This window comes from Natator depressus, chromosome 7, assembly GCF_965152275.1.
Source record: "Natator depressus isolate rNatDep1 chromosome 7, rNatDep2.hap1, whole genome shotgun sequence".
Classification (NCBI taxonomy): Eukaryota; Metazoa; Chordata; order Testudines; family Cheloniidae; genus Natator; species Natator depressus.
Window position 1 is genome coordinate 57246968 of NC_134240.1, and position 24238 is coordinate 57271205.

The 24238-nt window shown below is 50.0% G+C and overlaps 1 protein-coding gene across 1 annotated transcript; it reads right to left on the reverse strand.

The window, feature by feature from the left end:
• Positions 1-251: 251 nt before the first annotated feature.
• Positions 252-21760, reverse strand: RBP3 (retinol binding protein 3). The gene is made up of 4 exons (XM_074959909.1): positions 18616-21760; positions 11298-11488; positions 3298-3440; positions 252-1868 (listed from the first exon to the last, which is right to left on the reverse strand). Exons 1-4 carry the CDS (start codon positions 21661-21663, stop codon positions 1540-1542), a joined length of 3711 nt encoding a protein of 1236 aa, XP_074816010.1. The 5' UTR covers positions 21664-21760; the 3' UTR covers positions 252-1539.
• Between the last annotated feature and the right edge of the window lie 2478 nt (positions 21761-24238).

Below are 24238 nucleotides of genomic sequence, written 5' to 3' on the forward strand. Positions count from 1 at the left end.
GGCCCCTGACTGGATGACTGAAATTTTTAAAACAGGAAAATAATTAATAAATAGCCAGTAAGTAACAGCAAATAGGAGCATTCACCCTTGATGACCTTTGTTCACATGGAAATATAGACTTGTGTTTCGGAAAACAAAAGAAGCAAAGCTAGCTCATTTAGACTTTAAAGGGGCTTTTACAAAACCTAGTACGGATACAAATATTTTCATGGTGTTTTTTATGAATGCATTGACAACTGTGGGCATTGCCAGATTTAGTGTTTTTAATACTTTTCATTTATATAGTGCTTTGACTAGCTAAGGTCCTGTACAAACTTTTATCCATTTAAACAGCCCCCTGCAGCATCGAGAAACCCAGCCATGAAAATGAATGGAAAGCCAAGTCTGAACAGTCTGGTTTCACTGAGTGATGTTGAAAAGGTGAACATCACAGAAATGGTACAAAGTCTATTTGATGGTTAAAACTCTTTCCAGGTCAATCTTTGAATATATTCTTTGTGATTCGGTGTTTAAAACACAGCATTTTTTTTCTTTTTAAATCTGCACGCTGAGTTTCAACAAACCCAACGTGTAACCACTACATACTGCAGAAAGGCGACGTTTAACTCAGCTTCTGAAGACCAGTTTCCAAACCTGGGTGCCTACGCTAGCTCATCTACTTCCTTCAGGGCCTTCAAACAGGTATTTAGTGGAGATGGGATTGAGCAACAGAGTTCAGACCCAGATCGCAGTGAGCGGAGGGTATGTATAAATCCCTACACAGGCAGACAAACTACTAGATCAGAGGGTTCCTGAAGTTCAGAGATGTATTGAGTTGATTGGGGCTCATGTCAATTACCATACTTGGGTGCTATGGGCTCACTTGTCCCTTAACTAACTCCGTGCCAAGAGAAGCATGTAACTGCTCCATCCCAGGATGAGCCCAGCGAGGGAATTGTGCCTTGGCAAGGTAGGTTCTTCGCCACTTTCCCCCTTGCTCCTGGGCTGGGCGCAATCTGCTCTTGGCTTTGACTAGAAGGTGGTTACTTTCTTCCTACCCTGACCTGCTGGTTTAGCTATGCCAGCTGGCACACTGGGGGCAGAGTCACACCACTGCCTTTTCCCTGCCCACTCCCTACCCATCTCTCTGTGAGCTGGGGGAGTGAGTACTAGGAATACAACTCCAGAAATACAGGGCGGCTGTGCCGGGGCTGGTGGAGAAGGGTCCTTCTGGAGCACGTGAACAAGGAGCCAGGCGGGAGATGAACTCAGCTGGGAATTGGGCCCTTGCATCTATTTCTCATTCCTCTTCAGGACACAGGAGGGGGAACATACACATTATTTTCCAAAGCAGACACGATGGACTTTCTGTCCTCGTCACACACGCACAAACACCACCATAGAGGGGTGCTTCACGCCCCCGGTGAGCCTTGGCTGCGATTTTCAAAGGGGCTGAAGGGAGTTAGGAAATCAATGAGATTTGGGCACCTAACCCCCTTAAGCGCCTTTGAAAAGCGCCACCTAGATCCCTCTGGTGGGGAGCTCGCTGCGCCATCCAGTTTACTGGGAGCTGTGCAGGTGTGCATTGAGCATTTCCTTTGCTTGGATGAGAGCTGTCTCGCTTGGCACCTCCAGGTGCGGAGCCACCCCTGCGCCCTCCCAGGAGGTGCCATCAGCAGAGGTCACGGATCTGGAGGTGGGGATGGTGATGTAGAGGCCGGTATCACCCACATGATATGTCTGAGGGGGGTGACAGCCGCCGCTGGTCACTTCTCCGATGATGAAAGCTCTGCCCAGCCTCCTCATGATATACACAAACTCCTCCGCTGCCCCAGCCGTCATAGCACTGGTGAGGATGATCAAGCCCTTCTGCGAGCCATACCGTTCACCTGTGAGAGGCAAGAGCAAGTGTCCTTACAAAGTTCCACTTTCAAAAAATTGCCGAGGCACAATTAAAGGTTGACCCTTTCCCGTCCCACCTTGCATTACAGCCCCTGAAAGAATTTTGAAACCCTCACTCACTCCCTAGCTTGAAGGGTATGAATTTGCTTTTTGCTCTCAAATGACACATGGTAAGCAAGGCCGGTCAGTTTCACTTGTGGTGCAGAGTCAGTTTCCCTCTCGGGCTCTCCTGCGGTAACAAGACTGCCAGGGTGCTTGAGTTGAAAAAGGGGGGTGTGGGGGAGGGGTGACGTTTTACATTCACAGGGCTTTCTGTGGAGCTCAAACACAATAAAAAAAAAGGCACAACATTTCCATTGATCAGAGGTTTTGCCAAACCCTTTTATAGAAAATCTCGAATTGGGATCTGAACTGACTTGGCCGTGTCCCTTACATAATCAGATGGGAGCAGTAGATTTTTCTCTTGGTGCCAGATTTTCAAAATAGTTCAGCACACTGAGTGCTGGTTGGGTGCTAAGCTCTAGGTGTCGCAAGGGGAGCTGAGCACTTGGAAATCTGATCCTAAGCTCCTTTAAAAATCCGGTCTTTTTAAAGCTTTTAAAGCTTCTTTAAGTATCTGTCTGTCATAGGTGCCCATGGTGTTATAGTTAATGATTAGGCGAGAGCCCAGGCTGTGGCATGGCTCAAATTCATTAAGTGTAAAGAAAAAGCAGAGAACATGCAAATTAGTCGGGAACGGTTGCCAAACCCAGTGATGATGGAACCTGGCGATGTTCTAAACAAAAAGCTCTCGGCAGTGCTTGTAGCTGCTTCACATGGACCGTACAGACATTCTAGACGTCAGCGTGACCCACGCACAGAGTGACAGTCCTGGGAGCTTATTAGCTAGCCAGCTCTGAGCGATAAGCAAGGGGGCCGCCTCATGCTCGAAGCTTCTCTGAGAGAATTCATTTTAAAAACAACCTGTGCCACCAACAAATGAACACCTCCCAGAAGATATCCCCAGTCATCACAGCGGATACGTAGGGCCGGATCCAACTCCCGCTGAAGTCAATGGGATTCTGTCCGTTCTCGCGGTTTGCAGCATGCTCAAACAGGTCACCAATTCACGCTGCTCCAGAGCACTCACCATGTCTAATTATGGCCGACAGTGCAGCACCTTGCGCCAGCACTGTCTGCAATTTCCCCCCTTAACATTAAGATCAGTATTTAGGGAGCTCAGACATTTGGAGTATATCATTTTCCTCTGCTCACTGCTTTTCCATTCTCCATACAGGCTTGGCCATTAGTGGTAGGGGAACGTTGTCTCTGATGGATTGCTAGGAAACCAGCATTCCATGGGTGTGGGAAATAGGTCGAGAGTACCTGTCGTCACCTGAAAGGAAAAGCTCTCACAAAGAGCAATTGATAACTCACCTGCGAGCTGCGGCTGGGTCCAGATCTCACTTATTGTGTCATTGGGTCGGTTGTAGACTTTGTCCAGGAGAACTGGGTGCCCTTCATCAAAGAAGTAGGAGCACAGGGCTGCTATGGAGGAAGTGGGGCCTCCAATATTGTACCTTTTTAAAAGCAAACAAAAAAACCCCTCATCTGAAGCATGTAAGGACATAACTGAAAATAGTTGCAAATAGTACAACTGCCCTGCCCTGCCCTGCCCATCTCCCTCCCACAAGCGTCTGCTTTGTAGTACCTTGTCACTGGCTGGCTGGCCCTTTAAGCTACCCCCAAGCTGAGCCTGATCTGGTGGCTTAATTACCATTAGTGAGGCAGCTGTGACCAGGTCAAGGCTGACTACAAGGAGAACGAGAACCCAGTCAGTAGAAGGAGAGCCAGGACAGAAGAGGCAGGGTGTTTCCCCTCTCTGGGAAGGGCATGGTGAAGATAAGCTGAAGAGGGTTGCAGGGATGGACCTAGTCCCTGTGGTGGGCCCTGGCAAAGGCAGTCCTGGGTTCCAGGGGAGGACCATGGAGCTAAGAAGACCCAGGGAAAAGGCAGAGAGGGCTGCGAGCCAGAAGAGAGACTGTGTGAACCACAGGTTGCGGGGAAGCAGTGTAAGGGGCTAGGAGGTAGGATGTGGCCCATGGAAGCAGCAGCATATCTGAAGGAGCAGACCTAGCTTGGTTGGCACCAAGAGCAGGAGGTGGGTCTGAGTTCCTCTACCAGGATTTTTGCACCTGGGATGGGGCTGAGGACAGAGCTCAGGACAGGTGTTTTGAGGAGTAGCTCCAGAGGGTGAAAGGGTCTTTTGTTGGGATGTTTGGACTCTCTGTTGCCCCAGAAGGAGCTGGACTACAGGTGACTGAGCCAGAGGGCTAAGCTGTGGACAGAAACGCTCAAAGAGGTGAGCGACAGGTGTGCTAGAGGTGAGGACCCCTGCAGTACCTTGACCTGATGGCAGGGGGGGCTGTGGCAGCGAGTGCAACTGCTTGCACACCTCCAGTAATATGGCCTAGACGTCATGGCTTCCATTTACATAGTGCATTCTGCCCTGCAGTATTTGCACCCCTAACGTTGCAGAACTGTGCTGGCCCTTGAGAATCTGAAAGGGAACCTGACCAGAAACAAGAAGTGAAACTCATTAGGTTTATTTTCCTGGGTCACTCCCCGGCCCCAAAATGCACAAAGTAAACAAGCGGCGTCAATGGGGACATGACATTCTTATAGTTCTCCGGGTTTATTAACCTAAGGCTCTTACTAGCAGAAGCAAAGGCCTTTAAAAATGAGCCAATCCGCTCAAACTTTGCTGTGTAAATCTAGACGCTGGATTCCATTTTTAGGCACCAGAATAAGGGGCCTGATTTTCAGCCTCTGCCCTACCCACGAAAGCCAATCGGAGCTGTGAGTGTTCAGCACCACATCGAATCAGCCGGCGGATTTGGGTATCTAAATATTCATGCAGGTGCCTAACTTAGGGCATGCAAGGCTGAGAATTTTGGCCCACGATTTTTAAACTAAGCGTCTCCCTTTTAATTCTACATCAGCAGCTCAAGATACAAGTCATAGATGTGTCACCCCAGATGGAGCTCCTGCCGCAAAGACACACCATTCCTTTTAAACACGTCCCCATTAATGACACCAGCCATTTCTCTCCTGTAAATAAATGCCATATGTGCTGTGGTGTAAAGCGCCCCTGAGTGGGCAGTCCGGAGCATCTCTAATCTGTATATCTGACGGCATGCACAGCAGACGTATACACACATTAATGTAATGTGCTACAGAGATGTCACAAGAGGCTGCTACAAGTATTTCCCCTTTGCCCTGCATCCCAGGGCCGATTTCAACATGCTGGTGTAGAGGAGGAGAATGAATTAATTTATTTTCCCCTTTCAATCAGAACACTGTCTGGTGCACTGTATTGGAAATGTTTAGCCCTTGCTCCCCAGCTAGTGAGGGCAAGGTGTTCCCGGGCTGTAATTTAACATCCGGGGGAAGGCACAGACCTTGTAGTAGGGTCTGGCGGTAACTGATATTTAGTGCAATCCAGCCAAACCCCAAGGCAAAAAATGGCTCTCCATCCCAGGGAGGGGTTAGTAGAATCCAGGGGGGTGACTCCATCATAGACAGGGAAATCAGCCCAGCTTCCTACGCAATGTGGGAACGGCCACAGTGGACTCATGCTGGAGTCAGTGATAGCCAAATCAGCCTGAGACATGGTTCTCCTGCGTGCTAGTGGACAGAGCACTAGACTGGGATTCAGAGGAGACCTGCGTTCTAGTTCTGGCTCTGCCACTGGCCTGCTGGGTGACCCTGGGCAAGTCACTTTCTGTCACTGTGCCTCAGTTTTCCCATCTGTAACATGGGGATAATGATTCCAATCTCCTTTGTAACACATGTGGAGATCTAGGGATGAAAAATGCTGGGGAAGAGTAGAGCGAGGCTCTGCTGCCAGTACATCCCAGGGATCCAGCTGTACCTGTCACAGCCCAAGCTGCTGCAGTTGTCACTATAATGAGGGGTGTGCAGAGTGCTGGAAGGTTCTGAATGGGGTGCAGGAGGCAATGCCATGGTTAATGGATGTGAACGGATAAGCCCGGACCCTTAGCTTTTCACTAGCCATGCACCATGAACACCATTGAACCACACTGGGCTCCAGTCATGGTCCCTTTCCTGCAGGACTGTCATTACGAGCTCACTGCCAGCTGGGGGCAGGAGATGAGCTCCCCCTCTCTCCCCCCACAATGAAATGAGAAAGGGCTTGGAAGGGGAATCATGGGCCAAATTCTGCTCTCTGTTACAATGGTGTAAACTGAGAATAACTCTGCTGACTCCGATGCAGGTACTCCAGATTTACACCAGTGTAACAGAGAGCAGAATTTTGCTCTATATCAGGCTAGGCTGGGCTGGGCTGAGGAACTCACACTAAAGAGCATCGTGGCTGCAGCAAGTGATATTGGTAATTCAGCACACGCCATTTTCCTCATCAGTAGGTGTAGAGCAATCCTGAGCGCAGAGCCAAACAACTAGAGGTGCTGGCCAGGGTGAGGCTGGCCGGGTCAGACCACTTCTGACAGAATGAAATGTTGGAACCGAGATGTTTCAGTTTTGCTGAAGCCTGTCAGGCTGGGGAGAGAGGGAATCTCTCACACTCTCTAGGGTGGTGGGTAGGGTGCTGCCCTGGGGGTATAGGAAACCCAGATTCAAGTATCTGCTCTGTTGGAATCAGCATGATCTGGGAATGAAAAATTGTGCCCTGCATCAGGCAGAGCTGGGATTTGAACCTGGACTTCCCCATGTGCCGATGCCCGACTGCCCACTCTGAGGCATTTAGACCCAGTTCTGCTTTAATGCAGACAGGTTTGGTTTTGTTCCAGTATGGAACCCAGACAAAGTTGAAACCTCAAACCGTGCTGTCAGCGAGAACTGGTGTCCTCTGGTCCCTTTGCAGGAAGGGTGAGTGATGGGGTGTCTACCCCACACAAGCCCTGAGCGGGTTAATGTGGGCCAGGATGGGCCAGTTAACCTTAGACACTGCACCTGGAAGGGAATCAGGGATTGCTAAGCATTAATGACAGGTGAAGCCCAGCTGAGGTGGGAACAGGGCTAGGAGTGTAAAGCCAGGAAGTGAGAGCAGGGAGGAGGTCTGCAGTCACTCCCTAGAGGAGGAGTACTTGTGGCACCTTAGAGACTAACCAATTTATTTAAGCATAAGCTTTCGTGAGCTGCAGCTCACTTCATCGGATGCTTATGCTCAAATAAACTGGTTAGTCTCTAAGATGCCACAAGTACTCCTTTTCTTTTTGCGAATACAGACTAACACGGCTGTTACTCTGAAACTCCCTAGAGGGAAGGAGATCTGGCCAGGGACAAGGAGAAGATCCAGGGGGAGAGTAAGTGCTGGTCTTGCCCTGGACTGGGGAACTTGACAAGCAGCTGAGAGGGGTGAAGTAGCTACGGAGAGCAGAGGAATCTCTGGTGGTAAACCCAGAGATAGGCCAGGAGAGAGAAGAATGGGGTAGGAAGGAGCCCAGGAAAACAGCTACTGCAACAGAGATTGAGCAGATCTGGATTGCTAGTCATAGGGCTGGAACCCGGAGTAGCGGGTGGGCCTGGGTTCCCCTACCAGCCACTGGGAAAGTGGCACAGGACCTGGCAACGTGGAACAAAAGACCACCTGAGACAGCTTGTCTGGTGTGACTTTGTTACCCCACAAGTGGGGGGAACACTAGAGTGACCTGGCCAGAGGGCCGAGTCATGAAGAGAGAGCACCCTGAGTCACAGAGAGCGAGAGAAGGGCCGCAGCATGAGCAACTGACAGGAGGGGGTGAGAGCTAATCCCACACCTAGCCTCACGGAGGTGCACCAGCAGTGAGTGGAACCTCTTCACTAACATCCCTAGTTCCAGTCTATCTCAAGCAATTACGTTCTGCCTGCCTAAACTTCCCCTACAATTGGAGGAGAATCTTCTTCACTTCCTGTCTTAAACTGCCCTGTAGCATTGCTGAGTGTTGTTAAACTGTTACAAGCTTTCCCCCCACAGGCAGCGCCCCTTTCAGAGAGAGGGGAAGTGATCCTTGAAACCAGCTTGTAAAGCCCTTTGGTGTAGGAACGCCTCTTTGTAAATTAAAGTGATTATTTTTCATATGCCATCAATCCAAGACCACTTTAATTCAGCCAAAGATCCCTGGCCGTTTCCCTTCCGATCTTTGACTATCTGAATCACTGAGGTCACTTTCTTCGGGTAGGGAGGATGACAAACGTTTCTCACCAGGATGCTATTAAGGAGAGTCCCCAGAATGCAAATCTAGAGCAGCTGGCTGGGGAAGAGAGAGACAAAGCTTCAAAGCCATCCTGAAGCCAGGCAGTGAGATGACAGAGCAGCTGCCTGCCCTGCAGTGCGGATTTCACATGGTGTTGAGTTGATCGAGTCTACAGGACATGGAAGGAGCAGAAAATGTCAAATGCCTCCTGTCTGTGAAAATCCATGAGGGGGGGCACTGCAAATTTTCTAGCCCACTGTTGAGAGCTCTGGGATGATGAGTGTTTCGACAAGACAATAATAATAATACAGCAGCACTAACTGTCTATACGCAGTGCTGGTGTAGCCGTGTCAGTCCAGGATATCCGAGAGACAAGGCGGAGGAGGTGATAGCTTTCGTTGGGCCAGCCTGTGGTGGTGAGAGAGACAAGCTTTTGAGCTACTCAGCTCTCTCACCAACAGAGGTTGGTGCAATAAAAGATATCACCTCCCCCGCCTTGTGTGTCTAACCGTACATGTGTCCTGCTTCTAGGAATATGAGCTGCGGTGGAAAATCCAGCCTGGATGGTCCAATGGTTAGAGCGCTAGTCTACGACTTTCAAGACCTGGGTGCAAGTCCCTGCTTGACCGTAGACTTCCTGTATGATGGGAGGCGAGTCACTTACGTCCCAATCAAAAGGAGTGAGGCCTTTGAGGATCTGGGCCTTAGTCTCTCCGTGCCTCAGTTCCTTGTCTGCACTATGGTGACAACAGCTCTGTGTTGCGGGGATAAATCCATTAAAGATGGTAAGGGGCTCAGATAGCACAGGGGTGGGGGCCAGACCTAGATAACAATGTGATTGCCAGTCCCCAGCATTCACAAATCAGACATTGGGCCCCTCAGAGAAACGTGAGATTGGCTGAAAAGTTACAAGATTTTAAAACCATAATAAACATTGGGTCCTTTGTACTGGATTCTGTGCCCTGACATGTGCTTGTGTCTCCTTTTCCAGCTTCTCGCTGCGCCCACGAGGGCTAGAAATCTACTTTTTAAAAAATGAAAGCGGAGATGATTCTCATAGAACCACCAGACTCCAGAAGCTGAGGCTTTAAGCAAAATGCCGAACACGGCGAGACTCCTGACTGTAATTGACATGTGCGTTTCTTGAGCGTTTGAAACCGTTTCTGACACTGGGTTTATTTTTTAGGTAAATATTTGCCACTTGTGTGGGGCCTCATATACGGTAGCTCTGGGCTGAGGCAAGAAAACCACCGAGGGGAGTGCTGTGTAAAAGTGAACTATTTGCACCTCTGTAGATGGTTGCTAAGACAAAGAGCAGCAGCAACTCACCCTTAAGAACATGTACCATTTTTCAGACATTGGGCGGCTCAGTAAAGTTGTTGTTTAAAGTTAGGCATGTGATTAAGTGCCTTGCTGCAACTGGGCTCCGGAGGGCTACTGGGGGGTGGGTGGGCCACCTCCGTGCTCCTCACTCTTGGACCAATCTGCACTGATCCCCTGGTGTAACTTAGTGCAGCCCATAGTAGTATCTATTGTTCTACTAGTGAATCGCTTGACCATCACCTATAATAAAATATATCATTAACCAACACAAGCAGGCATATACAAAGGCATATACAGTCAGTGCTTGTATAGAGATCAGAGATGGAAAACAGCTGGGAGGTCCCAGCGCTGTGTCAGTTCAGGGTTGTTTCCTATGGCAGTGCTTTTCAAACTTTTTTTCTGGGGACCCAGCTGAAGATAATTGTTGATGCCTGCAATCCAATGGAGCTGGGGATGAGGGGTTTGGGGGTGTGGGAAGGGCGGAGGGCTGGGGCAGAGGGTTGGGATGCAGGGGTGAGGGCTGTGGGGTGGGACTGGGAATGAGAGGTTCAGGGCGTGGGAGAGGGCTCTGATCTGGAGCAGGGGGTTGGGGTGCAGGAGGGGGTCAGGGCTGGGGATGCAGGCTCTGGGGTGGGGCCGAAGATGAGGGGTTTGGGATGCAGGAGGGGCTCCGGCTTTGGGGGGCTCAGGGCTGGGGCAGGGGGTTGGGGTGTGGGAGGGGGTCAGGGCTTTGGGCTGGGGGTGCAGGCTCTGGGGTGGGGTCTGGGATGAGGGAGTTGGGGTGCAGGAGGGGGCTCCAGGTTTGGGGGGGGAGGGGGCTCAGGGCTGGGTCAGGGATTGGGGCACGGATTTACCTCGGGTGGCTCCCGGTCAGCGGCGCCGCTGGGGTGCAGAGGCAGGCTTCCCGCCTGTCCTGGCACCGCGGACCACGCTGCGCCTGACGTGGCCAGCAGCAGGTCTGGCTCCTAGGCGGAAGTGTGCAAACGACTCTGTGTGGCTCTCGCCCGCAGGCACCACCCCTCACCAGCTCTCAGTGGGAGTGCAGAGCCGGTGCTCGGGGCAGTGGCAGCACGCAGAGCCCCATGGCCCTACTGCCTAGAAGCCGGACCAGCTGCTGGCCGCTTCCGGGGCGCAGCGCAGTGTCGGAGCACGTAGGCACTAGCCTGCCTTAGCTGGGCAGCACCGCCAACGGGACTATTAACATCCTGGTCGGCGGTGCTGACCAGAGCAACCAGTGCCTGACATGCCATGACCCAGTACTGGGTCGCGACCCGAACTTTGAAAAACGCTGTCCTATGGTATATTTCCTAGTTTTCCAATCTAGTTTTCAGTGTCCCAAGTGATGGAACAATTTCCCTTGAGACATCATTCCATATGCTAATAGATCTCACTGTTAGGAAATTTTCCTTGGATATTCACCCTGAATTTTCCTTTTCTTCATTTCATCCCCAGTATTGGCTGACATGGCATGACAGTGAACCACATAAATCTAGTTCTGAAGAAAATTCAGACTGGAACTAAGGTGTACATTTTTAACAAGGAGAGTAATTAACCATTGGAACAATGTAGCAAGAGTCGTGGTGGATTCTCCATCACTGGCAATTTTTAAATCAAGATCTGATGTGTTTTTAAAAGCTCTGCTCTACAAAATAGTTTGGGGAAATTCTCTGGCCTGTGTTACACAGGAGATCGGACTAGATGATCACAATGGTCCGATGAAGTGAGCTGTAGCTCACGAAAGCTTATGCTCAAATAAATTTGTTAGTCTTGAAGGTGCCACAAGTACTCCTTTTCTTTTTACAATGGTCCCATGTGGCCTTGGAATCTGTGAGTTCACTGTTTCAAATAAAATGATACTTAAACAGAATATGTGGTGAATTTCTGTCCAGAATTTACCTCATGTCTATGATTAATGCATCTGTGTGAACGATCTTCTTCCACACATGCTCCACCAGCAGCTCAGAAACCTGGGTTAGAAGATCGCAGTCTCCAAACATATCGAATCTCAGGTAGCCAATGTTGTTTTCAAATACGTTGGTGCGGAAAGAAAATTTAATCAGATCTTCAAATACTTCTGGGGAAGGGATCTGAAAGAGTTGCAAAAAAAAAAATCATTATCTGGCACTGCACTCTTGGCATAAGATTGGAGAGGAATCACATATGTCAGGTTTAGCCCATGCTGGGCATATGTTAGGAATCTTATGTTAAAAATGTCATGTGGTGGGCATGTGTTAGGAATGTCATGTGGGAGACTTGTTTTAAGAGGCTGATATGTTGGCCATGTGTCAGGAATGTCATGTGGTGGCCATGTGTCAGGCGTATCATGTGGTGGCCATGTACTAAGATTCCTATACATGGTACATGTGTCAGGAATATCATGTGGTGCCCTTGTGCTAAGATGCTTCTATGTGGGACATGTGTCTGGAATCTCACATGCAGGGCAGTGATTAACTTTATTTTGTTCATCTGGATGTTCCAGGGCAAACATAGAAAACAAATAATGAAAGACAAGGTGTAGCCAACGAGTAGAAGAACTGTGTCCATGGGTGAGGTCTGCTTGGGCCTAATTTTAGAGCACTCCTCAGCACGCTCGCAGCACAACTAGGTGGCAATGGCTGGCAGGAGCAGGGCATGCAGATGCCAGCACAACAACCCCGCAGGCAGGAGGAGGACAGCTGATCTGAGTCAGGTCCAACAGGATCCAGTTGTTCTCCCACCCGGCACAGCCCAGACTCGACACTTGTTGTAGGGTCCTGTCGGGTTCGGGGGCAGGGCTCTAGTCCCTGTAACCCCTGTCTATAGTGGGGCCACAGCCTGCTCCTCCAGTCAGACTTCAGTGCTTTGCCTGCACGCCTCTGAGAATGGAACAACGTCCTTGGTCCCTAGATGCACATCCCAGCTCTGCCACAGTGTCCATGTGACCTTGAGCAAATCCCTTATTCCCCCTATTAAACGTCCCCACCCTACCGGAGAGCTGAGAGGCTCCCTTTATAAACGCTGATGGGACACTGAGCTATGGCAGTGATAAGAAAAGCCTGCCCAGACTGAATGCAGCCCAACAGTTTAAGGTAAATGTACATTATTGATCGTGGTTTTGCCTCTGCAAGTACAAATGCCCCCTTCCCAGCAGTATATCTCCATCTGCATCACAAAGGAGTATCATTATTCCCATGTTAAAACTGGGATACAGGGAGGGGAAGTAACTCACCCAAGGTAGGAAATGAACCAGGTCTCCTGAGTGCTAGCCCATTAGGCAGTGCTACTTGGAGGCCCAGGGCTTTTCTTCCTTTTTGCTCCTGAAGCTATTTGCTGCCACCATCCCAGTGCCTTTTGCAAAGCCAAAACTTTGACTGTTGATCCCGAGTCCCTGCTGGTACCAGCTACTGACCTAAATGCAAGAGCTGCCTAGTGGATTCCCTTTCTGCCCCTCTTTCTCTCTGTGCCCTCTGGAAAACAACCCCGCTGTCTGGGCTGCAGACATATCAGTTCATCGCTGCTGACCTTGTCACTCACGCCTGTGACAGCCATGCAACTTGATCTTCCCAGGGTTTAAAGAAAAAAGCCAGCATTCATTGCATTGTTCTGATGCTGCTTTGGTCTGGTGCAGAAATGCTGAACCCCTCCTTGCAATGGAGAGGTCAGAAAAAACCCCATCTACAGATGTGTTTCTTCTCAGTAAGAATTACCCTACAAATAAGACTTCATCCGTAAGCACAGATCCCTGGAATATACCTTCACAATGTTCTGGCCCCATTAGAGAGTAAGGGGGACCTCTGGGCCAGCCCATCCTGTTCCATGACATGGCCCCTTTAAGGAATAGGTGTTTAAGGGAGGAGAGGACCAGCTAGTGAATGGGACCAGGTGGTAATTAGAGAGGTATCACCTGACCAGGATCAAAACCTAGCTGTTAGTTGACTTGCTGGAAGGGAAACTCTATGAAGTGGGGCTGGAATGTGCCTGCTGGGGAAGCTGGCTTGAGCTATATCACAGCCCTGGGAAAGGAGGCTGTGGAATCCCTTAGCTGGGGGGAAGGGCTAGAGGAAACTGGATATTTTGAGACTCTGTAAATTGGATGCTAGGTAGGGGAATGTTACTGTGAGTACTTTGGACTGCAAACAAGTTATTTGGGAGAAGTAAGAGTGAGCTGAGAGTGGGGCCTTGCTCTATATCAGGGATGACCCACTGCCCCTAAGCATGTTGGTTAAAAATAAGCTCTGTATTTGTTCACACTTATGTGGTTTATGATCTAGCTTCTTACCCGCTCCTTGAACATGCTTGTAACCAATCTGTGCCCATTTCGGAGCGCCACACTTGTTAGAAGTGTCGCCAGCTCTCCTGACTTTATTGTTAGTCTTGTGTTTAATTGGTGTTTGCCTTAAAGCCCCAGCTCCTGGAGTCATGTGAACAGGAGAGTATCTCCACCTGGCCTTGATGGTTGCAGTGAAAAGCTGGAAAATATGGGTATCCCAATGGCTCAAAAGCTGGAAGGCAAATAAAAAGCTTTTTTTCTTTCCTTTCTTTCTAAATCTCATGATTTGGAGTGGCCTGATGCGTGCTTTGTTTTTTAAACATGGGTGGTTGACAGTAGTGAGTTATTTCCTCTTACACAATTGGAAATTCATTACAGCATGGTTATATGTAACAATTCAACCCTTTTAATTTAAGCTCTCTGGGCCTTAATAAGAAGAACACTGCAAGCAGTGGGGATTAGAATGGAGATTTTTCCCGTGCCAACAGACCAGGCCCATGCCACCAGAGTGACAGAAGAATTGCTGTTAACTAACAGGATAGGGTCTGTGGGCCCTGTGCTGTAAACACTGAGTACACAATAGTAATGCTACGTGAATGCGATGGTGTGGCTTGATGCAGGATTAAGATGTCGGCCTGGCCTTCAAAGAGTAGGGTTTAATTCCTGGCTCTGCCACTGATCATCTCTATGGCCTTGGGCATATCACTTCCTTGCTCCCTGCCTCAGTTTCCTCTCCCACTCTTTTCTTGTCTTTGGGGCAGGGAATGTCTCTTACTATGTGTTTGTGCAGCACCTAGCACAATGGGCCTCTGATCTCAGAGCCTCTAGGTGCTTCTGTACTATAAACAAACAGCCTTGCCAGTTCCAGGCATCCAAAAATGATGGGCCATACGGCCTTGAAATCCTGATGGCTTAAAAATCATCAGATTTTAAAAAAATACATTTTGGGTTCTTTTTCTCTTGCATGTGGTTTTTAAACCATGAGAATTACATTCAGGTCATGTCTTCTCTGCAACCAGCAAGGCTAGAAACTTACTTCTTTTTAAAATGAGAACTGAGGTTCTCATGTAATCACAGCACTCTACCAGCCAGAGCGTCAAGAAAAACACACAACTGGGCTGTTCTAATTCCACCCAGCAGGGAGCAGTGGTGCACAAACACACTAGCCGGCCCACTGCTACAGAGCTATTTGAACAGGTGTCCTGTAAATTAATATTCTGGCTGGAGTTAGTTTGCAACATTTTTATTTCCAGACAAATACAGTGGCATATTATCATAGAAAGGAAAGCTTGCAAGTACACTGTAGGCAGCCAAATTTAGGATTTCATTCAAAATCAGTTTTACAAAACCCAAAAATGAACAGGCACTTTTAAACAGACTGTGTGTGGTGTTTTTACTTTTTTAAAAAATGGCTCTGGCTGCGTTGTTGTGAATCCTACATGTAACTGCATTGTGCTAGTGGGTGAGGATCTGAGAGAGGCAAAAGCAAGGGACATAGAATCACAGAAGATTAGGGTTGGAAGAGAGCTCTGGAGATCTGGGTCAATGCGTTGCCGTGGTCCAGCCCGAGCGAAATGTGAAAAGGAAATAAACAGCAAAGAGTCCATTAGATTTGTATAGGAGCCAGATTCTAAGATGGTGTAAACTGGCACAGTTCCATTGACTTTAATGGGGTTACACTTGTATACACCAGATGAGAACTGGGCCCACAGTTAAATTCTTTCATCTGCTGGTAATACAATAGATATTGATTTTTTTACCCCTGTCCTGACACTGTCCCTTTAAGCAAAGAGCTATGCCTTTATTCATTAGTGTAGCCAAGCAAAAAGACATAAGCTTCCCTTCCCCACTCGCACTGAACTGTCCATAAACCCCCTCGTTCCTCCCCAAATACTGACAATACCCCAGAAAGCACTCCTGGGGTTAGAGACTGTGCATATGTAATATTTACCTAGGAAAGGGAAGATTTGAGATGCAAGGACAGTTGCTGTTTAAAATGAATCCTGCTTACTAGAGATGTGCAGTGAGGAGGCTACTAGGGGCCCTATTCTCAGCTGGAGACTCAGAAAATTAAACCCCAAATGTAGGGGGTTAGTGGGAGCTTGGAGGCAAGGGCCCCATCTGTGACCCTTGTCATCTGAACTTAGTGCATCACGTGCGGAAAAATTGGGCAGCATGTCCTTTCTGCCCCAGCCCCATGCAACTTACAGGGCCTGGGTGTTCATTCACATGGACGTCTCAGTACGCAAAGGGAAAAGTCCTTGGAGACTTTGTGGTTTGGGGGGGGAGAGAGACGAGAGAATCAGCCCAGAGGATAAGCCTGGGGAGTTGGAGCCAGGGTTGCTGAGCAGGCATCTGTGAGCATATGGAACCCTGCTTCACAGCAAAAGTGTGGGCTATGTTCTGAACAGCAAACGCCTACATAATGCTAGCCCCTGGGAAACCTGACTGGGGCAACTAGCATTTCTGCACCAGGGAACTCCAGCTAGCACTGACCTTGCCGCTGTCACAGAGGAGATCTCTTCACTCGCTAAATGCTGGTTTAGCAGCTATTTCAATGGGGTGGCCACACCAGGGCTACATGCATGTCACCTGCATCCTTCCCCTTCTTCCGCCCGCACACCATCGCTTTCTTCTGCTTTATTATCAGGGTCAAGCTAAAGCAAACCCCACTTTTGAGGGACTGGCTGGCTCTGAAGGTTGGTGCCTTTCGTTTTAGGAAGGATGTAGGCAGTAAGCTGGAGGGGTTATTATGGCAGTGAATGAAGATGCCCTGGGAAAGATTCATCTACTACAGTCTGCCACTTGGGAATGCGAGCTTCAACGTGACCTTGAGGTATGTGCTCTCTGGACAGTGGCACTGGGGTTCTCAGGAAAAATGCATAGACAGCACCCCCTTGTGGCAGCTAGAGCAAGGCAGAGGCCAATGTCCGTCCTGCAAAGAGGGTCAAGAGGGGAGCGGGGGCCCCATCTGAGTTGTGGGCCGATGGTGCTACTCTGGGCTGAGCCCGCTCACTGCTGGCGCTTGGCCAGCTGCTGTAGTTGGCTATGGAAAGAGAGAAGAGGCTACGTTGCTGGCGCGTCGTGGGCCCTCTTGCTGCCCCAGTGCTCCGCACAATAGTGTCCCCAGCCTCTGCTGCTCTCTCCCTGTCACCAGGTTGAGGCTTTCACTTCCACCTCTTAGTCCACTCCTGCTCTCGGCTCTGGAAACTCCCCAAGCCCAGCCTCCCCTTATCCAGCCCTTATCCCTCTCCTAGTTCGTACTCTACCATGAGAGAGTCTGCTCCCAGACTGCTCCCCACCCGTAGCTGACTGTCAGACCTTCCCTGCTCCTGAGATATGCGTTCCCTCTTGGAGGCTACCGACCCCTTTCCATTCTCCCCCTCTACTGTTACGGAGGAGCCATCCTACCTCTTCCAATGCCTGCCCTGGACAAGCAGGACTGAACAGAAGCATTACTGAGTGTGGGGTCCCACTGGCTTCACGGGGCTGGAATTTCACCTATGAGGTGCTAAGTTAGATTTTTATCCTATGAATCTGCTTCCAACAATCAGCATTCACCAGGCAATAATAGACACTCATAAATAACTATTACATGCAGGGGTAGGGGGATTGACTTGCTAGATGGCGCTTTTACGGACCTGACAGCAGATCATCAGTGAGGTGTAGCCCATATTTTAGCAAGTAGCTCCCACAAAAGTTCCCCATTAGCCTGGGATATGCCCCATGCCCCAGGACCACTGGGAGGTGGGTGAGCAATGGAACGGAGAATGCATTGATTAGTTTCCCCATTTTTAGCACAAATTCTTTCTCACAGCCAAGGACAGGGGCAGCACCTCTGGGCAAACAAACCTAAACCAAGTGCCCTTCCCTGGAAATGCTCAATCGTGATCCCCAGGCACAGAGGCTGAGAGCATGGCACAGGGTCACCCCCCAAGATAAATTGTACGAGCCAAAGACCTCACAGGGAGAAGCTCAGGGATCTCTTTCCTCAGGAAGATGCCCGACCATGTGGTCCGCTCCAAAAGCAAAATAAGGCGCTCTTCCAAAGGCAACATTAAGAGCCCTAGGGGTAAGTTGTCTGGGTCAGGGATGCTACAGCAGTAACCAAGGAGGGGCTGAGTCCATCTGTGATGGAATTTTAACAAGTGACTCCTGGGAGCTCCCTCCAGCACATCAAAGAAAAGGGTTTGTTGGGGCACTCCACGGGTATGAGCAGCTCAGCTGAGAACGACGCAGAAGCACTGCCAGGCAAACCGCACAGCGGGGGCAAAAGTGAATTATTAAAAATCAAATTCTCTTTGAGGTCATCTAGCGTCTATCCAGCCACGTTTCCAAGGCAAAGCACGGCCAAGCTCTCTAATGTTGATTAGGAGACCCATTAGGAGAGGATGGTCAATATAAAGGAGTTCCCTACCATCCTGGGAGTCACAGAAAATTAGATGGTGGGTGAGGTTATCTTATACGTGCAGAAGGGTAGATTACAAAATGCATGGACGTGTCTCTTGTTAAAGACCCCTAGAGCAACCACTTCATCTCAGATCGAAAAATCGATGCCATCAGGCTTGGTCATGCAAGTAATGTACTTACTGAGGCCAACTTAATACAACATGGCAAAACTAGAGCATCTGAGAAGAAGTCAGAAGTCACCTGGTATGAGACATCTTCCATGTAATCAGTGGTACACTCCCTACCCCCCACCCCCAGCAACCCCTCCATGTTCACTGGTCATGGGAGAGCTCAGCTCAGCAGCCCCAGAGCAGTGGCCATACAAGGTCCCCCTACAAAGCCCTGCATGCCCTATACCCATTTGGGCCTTCGCCTCTGTGCTGGAACCTGGGAAACCTGGGAGGTTTAGAAATATGGGCCAGGAATGTAGCTGGGGTCCTTAATTCGCTGCACACAGTCCTAGAACCCACGTGACAGATGGTAGCGAGTCCCTAGCTGAGCGTGTGAGAGACTCACCTGCATTGGCACGATCCCCGGAATGTGGCCCTTGGAGGGCTCTGGGATGTGGGCTATTTTCAGGTGCGCATCTCCAGACAGGGCTTGCAGGTCAGCTGCCACCTTCTTGGCCAGCTCCTCTTCGGAATTAACCATCTTGTAAGTGTCCTTGGGGGCAAGGGCAGTAAGCTTGGTCGCCATGTCGGCCCCCATGTCTGCAAAGGCGTAGTTGTCCGCCACCAGCTTCCCCACTGTCTGCAGCATGCCAGGCACCTTGAAGCGCAAGGCGGCAATCTGCTGGGCTGCAGCCATGGCTTCGCTCGCCTGGATGGTGATGTGCGGCTCCACCCCCGACACGCTCCACACTTTGCCGGTGAGGGGGCTGAGCACCACCTGGCTGGGGATGGAGGCATACAGGGAGCTGTTGCCAACCCGGTAGATGCCCCCCGAGAGCGAGCCGCCCATGGTGGGCTCACCAATGACCGTGGCCCGGTGCAGATCCTTCATGGAGCGGGCAAAGGCTTCGGCCGCTGAGCCGCTCATGTGGCTGGTCAAGATATAGATGTCCTTCAGGGAGCCGTACCTCTGGCCAGTGACCTGGGAGAGGGTCCACACCTCAATGCTGTGGGAGGTGCTGCGGTCAAAGATGGTGTAGAGGTGCTGCTGGGGCTCGGGCTCAAAGAAGTAGGAGCAGAAGATGGGCACGGCGGTGGAGTAGCCACCCATGTTGTATCTCATGTCGATGATCATCGCGTCAGTGCCCACCAATTTGTCCCATACCAGGCGCACTAGCTGCGGCCCGATGGCCTTCACTGTCTCCGCCTCGGCCATCATGTCGAAGCGCAGGTAGCCTAGGTTGCCTGGCAACACGTCAACCTTGAAGAGGGCATCGATGATGTAGGCCAGCTCCTCTGGAGTGGGGATCTTGTTGGGGGACTGTTCCTCGGCGGTGGGCTCCACATGGCTGTGGAAGACGTGCAGACGGTGGTCCCCTGAGGCCTCCTGCAGGTCGTTGGTGAGCTGGGAGGCCAATGTCTCCAAGTCCACAGCTGAGCGGTAACCACCTTGGGCCTGCTTGGTGTTTAACATGACACTGGCCTTCCCAGCTACCTCTGGGATGGCATAGTGAGCCTCCAACAACTGTCCAGTGCTTTCCACAAGTGCTCCCATGACCTGGTGGAAAGCCAGCACCTCCCTGGCTTTCTCGAGAGCCTCGTCAGCCAGCACAATGGCATCTGGCACCACGCCGCCACCGAGCCAGCAGTCTCCATGGTTGTCGACAAAGGTGATGACGGGCACGGTGATGCTGAGGCCCTGGGTGATGTCCTCCTCTGGCTGCAGCAGAGGGAAGGTGCGGGTGTGTGAGAGGCGGCCCGCTGTGATCTCGCCGATCAGAGTGGCGCGGCCCAGGGACTGCATGAGGTAGGCGAATTCCTCAGCGGCAGTGGCCGTGCGGTGGCTGGTGAGCAGGTATATGCCACGCTGGGCCCCATAGGGCTGGCCCAGTAGTCCAGCCCAGCTGTTGTGCTCCTGTGTGTGGTTGGTGCGCCTGTCATAGGTAGTGAAGAGGTGGACAGGGCCGGTGGTGGGGTCCTGGAAGTAGGAGAGCAGCAGGGGCACGGCGCCTGAGGATGGGCCCCCAGGGTTGTAGCGCAGGTCCACAATCAGGTTCTCGGTGGCCTGGAGGGGCTCCCACACCTTGTGCACAATGTAGGGGCCCAGCTTAGCCAGCACGGAGGCATCAGCGAACTCATCAAAGCGCATATAGCCCACATTGCCTGGCAGCACTGACACCTGGAACACGGTGTCCACCAGGGCACGCTGCAACTCCTCATTGTCGGGCAGGTCAGCAGCCACCGGGGTCTCCTCCTCCATGGGTGAGGTAGCAGCCTCACCTGGCATGGTGACCCGGAGCAGGAGGCGTGGGTCCTCGGACACAGCCTGCAGTTCGGCATTGAGCTTGGTGGCCAGGTCCTCGGCAGACTGGACGGAGGAGTAGTCGAAGGCAGAGAGGTGTTGCAGCAGCGCGGGCACCCGCTCTGCTAGGGTGTAATAGTCCTGTAGTATGCCCATGAGGCGGCTGATCATGCCAGGCACTGCCCTGCGTACTGACAGGATGGCCAGTGCCTTCTCCAGGGCCTGTTCCATCTGGCTGGCTACACATGGCGGCACCCCAGTGACCTCCCAGCTCTGCCCACCCCCGCTCAGAGGGCTCACAGACCGCGATACGGGCACTGTCATGTAGAAATGGGAGGCACCGATCCGCAGCTTCTGGATGTCCAGTGAGCCCCCAGCTGTCCTCTCCCCCACGATGATGGCTCTGTGCATGTGCTTGAGGATGTAAGCCACATCTTCGGCCACCCCAGTGGTATGCCGGCTGATCAGCACGACAACATCTTTGTCCTTGCCATACCTCTCACCCAGCACCTGGGGCAGGGTCCATATCTCCGTGGTGGTGTTGGAGGGCCGGTTGTACACCGTGTCCACGTGCAGCACCTTGCCGGCTTCGTATAGGTAGGAGATGATGAAAGGGATGCCGGAGACCTGCCCCCCAGTGTTGTAGCGCAGGTCTAGCACCAGGGCAGAGGTCCCCATCAAAGTCTTCCACACCTTGTCCACTAGGAAAGCCCCAATCTTCTGCACAACATCTTGGCCAATGATGTGATCAATCCTCAGATAGCCCACGTTTCCCCCCAGCTGCTCGTACTTGACCACATGCTGGATAAGATCCAGGAGCTGCTCCTGAGTGAAGGAAGCCTCATCTTCTTGCTTTGGAGCCACAGGAGCCAACGGCTCATAGGAGATCACCAGTCTTGGGTCGTTCAAGGCACCTTGTACACCAGCCGTCAAGACATTGGCCAACAATTTGGGATCTGAGATGTCCAGGATCTCCCCACTCTTGATGGCCTGTTCGATAGCATCTTGCATCCCCACCAGGTTTTCAGGGAAGCAGTAATTATCCAGAAGGACCTTGGCCATGTCCAGCACCAGATTTGGCTGGAAGATTTCCTCAGTACATACGTTGCAGAAAACCAGAGCTGATAACAACAAGAGAGGTCCCCCAATCATTTTGAATCATTAGAGGGAGGAAAATAAATTGCACCTTGATAAGAAACCAGAGACGCTTGTAGATCTAGACGCGTTTAGCTCTCCACTGACCCTCTCTGTCTGTGAATCAGCACTGAAAGCCCAGTGTTAAATCTGGGAGTACCGACTCGATAAGTCTTTTATCTGCATTAAACCTCTAATCTCATTAAACTGGAGTGCATCAGCCAAAGTGCATGAATAGATGAAGTTCAGCATCATGCCACTTTCCAAACCTCTTATGAAACAGTAATGAAGAACACTCAAGGAGATGTTTATTCCAAGTTGTTAGACTTATAGGTCTCCCTCTGACAGTTAACTGCTTTCAATACACCACTGCCCATTTTAAACTGGTCTAGACTTATCAACCTCAAATCATTTAAATGCAGAGCCATTTGGCGGAGAACCACAATTAGAAGAGCAATAATCCAATCTATTATTGTCACTTGTGGCAAAATAATACCTGGAACATTTTGAATTAGGCGAGATCAGCAGATAATTTGGTATTTTTGCCCTGGTGATTACTTATAATTCTCTGTCCTTGGTATTTTCCAGCCCACTGACTGCAACAGGTTCTATTTACAGTCTGCAACTACGGCGTCTCAACTGGAAACACAGAACATTTGGAAACAGCCTATTAAATGCAAGGTAACAACAGCCCATTCATTTCAGTGGTGACAATTCCCATAATTTTGAATGGGGCTGTGTAAAATACATTTGCCTCAACATACTGCAGCTAAATCTGAGGTGACTTTAATCTTCATAATTTGCACTCAATGAGGATTTACTGGTAATACCACTGGGTAACATATGGTCGTGTCTGGCAACAGCTTCCAGCCAATAGACATTCGACTTGATATACTAAAATAGAACTTTGTTCTCCAATGTCTTCGGAACCCCATTGTATTAAGAGTTTGAAAGCGGATCAGCACGAGCGGGATGCAGCTGCTGGTGGCATCCATTTGAACTGTCAACATACCGAGCTACAGGGTGACATAACAAAGATACACAAAGGGGCCAGATTCTGGCTTTACCTTTGAGACAAGTGCTGGCTGAGTGATGATCCTCTGAGCCATGCGGCAGATGCAAGAATAGCCTAGGGAGAAGGAGCTGCAGCCCTTTCACTTGCTTCCAGAATGAAGAATGTGCATCAACCTGTTGCCATGTTCCGGTGGGTGCACAGGGGCTCTGGCCACCCCCACTCAGTGTCATGGAGTGGTGACTGACTTCTAGCTGACTTCTGCTTTGATCAAAGCACTACTTCAAATGGGAATTATTTTGGGGAAGTTCTACGGCCTGCATTACACAGGAGCTCAGACTAAATGATCACACTGGTCCTACCTGGCCTTGGGATCTGCTTCACCAGTGACTCATATTCTGCCTGTGTCCTTTATGGGCAGTGGTGCAGGCATTTTCTGTAGCCTAGTATGAATGTAGTTTATGCCACACATGAGTGTGCATTAGCTGTAAGGGTGGGGATTTAGCTAATAGAATAACCGGAGCTGCTAGAAAAATGCAGAAACATTTCCATGAGGTTTTTGTTACAAATCTGAATTCTCCACCACTCTGTAAGCTGGGCGGGGAGGAGGCAAATCATTTTCATAGACATAGACAGAGATAATTTCTAATAATAGCTTGAGATAATTAAAAAATACCAATAATTTTCTCTCAGGAAATTTTGGGGGGGGGGATTAATTTTGTCATTTTCGTTGGAATTTCCAATGAAAATTTTTTTGATAAAAAGCTGAAACAAAAACTGTTTTCAGTAAAAAAAATAAAATAAAATAAAAAAATCAACATTTGGTAATATAGCTATTTTTTGAGTTTCAGTCTTGAAAATTTCTTCTGAACATTTTTTGCTTTCCATTTTTTTTCAGCAAAAGAATTTTGGCCGTGTCTAACCATAGATTCATAGCTCCCAAGGCCTGAAGGGACCAGTGTAATCATCCAGTCTAACCTCCTGCACAACACACACCAGAGAATCTCCCCTAAATTATTCTGTTTGCGCTAGAGCAGAGCTTTTCAAAAAGCTCCAATATTGATTTTAAAATCACTAGTGATGTAGAATCCACCATGACCCTTGGTAAGTTGGTCCAGTTACCCTCACTATAAAAAATTTACACCTGATTTCCAGTCTGAATGTGTCTAGCTTCACTTCTGGTCATTGGTATCTTGGACCTTGGCTCCCTGTTGAACCTTGGCTCATGTTGAGAAATGAACGCATGAGGTCTGTTTGGCCAATTTTTTTTTCCTGAGGACTCAGCGCTGATAGATTCAACTTGAAACTACTGAAATACTATGAAGAGGCGGTACCCTAGGAGGGAAGGATGGTCCAGCGGTTTGGCCACGAGCTTGGGAGACCCAGATTAAATTCCTGGCTCTGCCACAGACTTTCTGTGTGACCTTGGATAAATGACTTGGTCTCTCCATGCCTCAGTTCCCCATCTGTACAATGGGGATAATAGCACTGCTCTGCCTCAAAGAGGGGCTGTGTGGATAAATATATTAAGGGCTGTGCGGTGCTCAGATGCTGTGGTGATGGGGCGGGCCAGACAAGAAC

What these genes read in the sequence shown, in the direction of transcription:
- RBP3 (XM_074959909.1), bottom strand. Translation starts at nt 21,663, where the DNA reads ATGATTGGGGGACCTCTCTTGTTGTTATCAGCTCTGGTTTTCTGCAAC. An exon ending in CGGGGATCGTGCCAATGCAG is followed by an intron (nt 11,489 to 18,615) that starts GTGAGTCTCTCA and finishes CAACTCTTTCAG; the next exon opens with ATCCCTTCCCCAGAAGTATT. An exon ending in GACCCAGCCGCAGCTCGCAG is followed by an intron (nt 1,869 to 3,297) that starts GTGAGTTATCAA and finishes TGCCTCTCACAG; the next exon opens with GTGAACGGTATGGCTCGCAG.